General features: G+C 48.4%; 1 protein-coding gene across 3 annotated transcripts in view; it reads right to left on the reverse strand.

Moving 5' to 3' along the window:
- LOC125030809 (irregular chiasm C-roughest protein-like) overlaps window positions 1-2500 on the reverse strand; it is a 244537-nt gene that overhangs the window by 708 nt on the left and 241329 nt on the right. For 2 of the 3 annotated variants that reach the window (XM_047621118.1, XM_047621117.1), the window contains 3 exons: window positions 1739-2250; window positions 725-853; window positions 1-583 (listed from right to left, as the gene is read on the reverse strand). The exon at window positions 1-583 is cut by the window's left edge and continues 708 nt beyond it. In XM_047621118.1, the coding sequence (XP_047477074.1) occupies window positions 1744-2250 (507 nt within the window). In that variant the 3' untranslated portion in view covers window positions 1-583; window positions 725-853; window positions 1739-1743. The remainder of the gene's footprint in view (window positions 584-724; window positions 854-1738; window positions 2251-2500) is intronic. The other variant, XM_047621115.1, reaches the window with a different exon arrangement.

The raw sequence follows: 2500 nt of genomic DNA on the forward strand, positions 1-2500 counted from the left end.
TTTTTTGTTTTTTTACTTGGTATGGTAAAGTGCCAGGCTCTTCTGCTTGGTATGTCTAAAGAATATTATGCTCTTTTTCTTGGCAATTCATAAACATCGTAATGTTTCATGAGTTTGTCAAAAAGTTAGGGTCAACAGCGGTTGCTCAGTCTTGATAACAACAGCTAATTTGGCAGTCTATATAACGCCATGGGTCTAAACAGAACTATGATCGGTGTATGATAAACCTGCCATCCATATTGTCGGATGATATGTTAGGGACAGAGGTACAGTTACCTTGATGCTAAAACAACACAAACACTGTTGTGAATACGATATGTCATACATGGCTAGCTCAAACCTTGGCCTGGCTTGTAGCACCTTTTTTTTTATCGACTGCCTGATCTGGATGGTGTGGAACTATCAAGAAAATAGAGGAGACTGTTGCAAGTGTTGATCGCGTATGTCTGGTGTGAATGTTGCCCTTTTCCTGTGGTGCGTCAGTGCAACATGAGGCGGAATGGTTACTAAATCGGTTGTCTCTTTGCGACAGGACGCTGGGAGGCCAGCCTGGGACACTTGATCTTAAGTGAGGCACCTTAATCTAAAAGATGATAAAAGGGATGATTATAAACATTGTTAAAAAACTTACGTAAAATGTTCAGAAACTGTTACGCTTATATTCTTTTTATACGTATATAGTGTTCACTTATACAAACAAGGTCCTATTATGAGAAGTAGTTACCTTCATCTACGAGTAGCAGGAAAGTCACAGCATTGAGATCCAGCTAGTCAAAAGGGTCCCCCACACCCTCGCTCCCGTGGTCTTCCGGCCAGCACACTTACAGGACAGGAAGGACACACCAAGGGCCTGCTGGGGGGGAAGCAAGATTGAGATTATATTATGATAATCTGCAAAGAGATAGTACTCATATTTTCTAATACAAGGTATGTGGCTTTTAAATTATTTTATATCGATCATACCACGTGCATATCTCTCTCTCTCTCTCTCTCTCTCTCTCTCTCTCTCTCTCTCTCTCTCTCTCTCTCTCTCTCTCTCTCTCTCTCTCTCTCTCTCTCTTTCTCTCTCTCTCTCTCTTTCTCTCTCCCTTTCTCTCTCTTTCCCTATCATCTTCCGTTATTTAAAAAAAAGTTCTTTTTAAACTTTATAGTGTTTAATTTATCCACATTCTTTATTGTCTTTGCAGGAAATTCAACACAGTTCATCGCACTACACTCAATAGCAGGACCTTTAAATAACACTCGGCAATCAACGTATTTTGCTGTAAATACCGCTGAAGCCGCACAATCCCACAAGCCACTCTAGTAAACAACGCAACTGTATATTGATCATACTACGGAAACACACCTCCCGTTCTCTTCCCTAATCATTATGTGACGAGGTGGGAAGAGGGAATGGAAAGGAGGAAATTAGAAGAGGGAAGAGGGTAGAGGGCATGAGAGAGGTGGGATGAGCGAAGAGGGGGACAGGTGCGGAGGGAAAAAAGGAGAAAAGGTGAGAGTGTAAGGAATTAGGGTACAGATGAAGCTAAGCAGGGAAGGTGAGAGTTTTCAATTCCTCTACCATGTGAACATTGAGGTGTAAATACCATTGTATCTTCTATAAATACGTAATTCAGAGATGAGTGTAATCAGAGACACATATCCTTCCCACTGCCTACAGTTTAAGCTCTACACACGTACACACGCACAGGCACACACCTGGCCCTGGCTGCCCACCGCGAGCCGGGCGCCTCACCTGAGTTACACCAGCGTGCCGGGCTTCATCATGGCTTCGGGAGAAAAGATGTACTTGGTCTCGGGCGAACAGCGCTCGTCCGCGTGAGCCACGGAGTTGGTCCGCGTGAGAGTGGCGGTGCCCGTGGGCGAGGCGTTGCCCCGAGGGGAGTCGAGCTTGCCCCCTCCCCCCCGCGGGTACGGCGGCGGCGGCGGCGACCCGTACGAATTGTTGCGGTGCGGAGAGAACGGCGACGAATGGCGCGGCGCCGCGGGGCCCGTGCCGTTGTGTCTCAGCGTCGGCGACTCGGCGAAGTTGGTGCCGGCGACGCCCGTGCCGTTGCCGACCGGCGGGCCGTGGCCGCGGGAGCCCCGCTTGATGGTGCAGTAGTCCGACGCCGTGGAGGACGGGGGCGTCGGCGTGCTGTAGGTGTCGAGGTCACCAAAGGAGGCCCGGCGCCCGTTGGGCACGGGTGCGTAGTCGCGACCACTGTAGTCCACGAAGGGAACGTAGCCCCGCCCACCGTCGGCGTCCTGCGAAGGAGAGGAAAAGTGTCAATGCTATTCGTGCGGTTTCCTTCCTCATCGTCACCATCGCCGCTCCTTCGTGCTTCGAATCGCCTCCCTTTTTCTAAGACTACCGATCAGCAGAAAGTCGGAAGCTCACACTCTGCCCTTCATCTTTCGTATTTGACTATAGTTCTCTCTCGTCCGTTCTTTTTCATACCTGTCTCTAAAATAAAATGCAAGGAAAAATATTTACAGCAGGCAACAATTCATTATA

The sequence above is a fragment of the Penaeus chinensis genome, chromosome 11 (assembly GCF_019202785.1).
Source record: "Penaeus chinensis breed Huanghai No. 1 chromosome 11, ASM1920278v2, whole genome shotgun sequence".
NCBI lineage: Eukaryota > Metazoa > Arthropoda > Malacostraca > Decapoda > Penaeidae > Penaeus > Penaeus chinensis.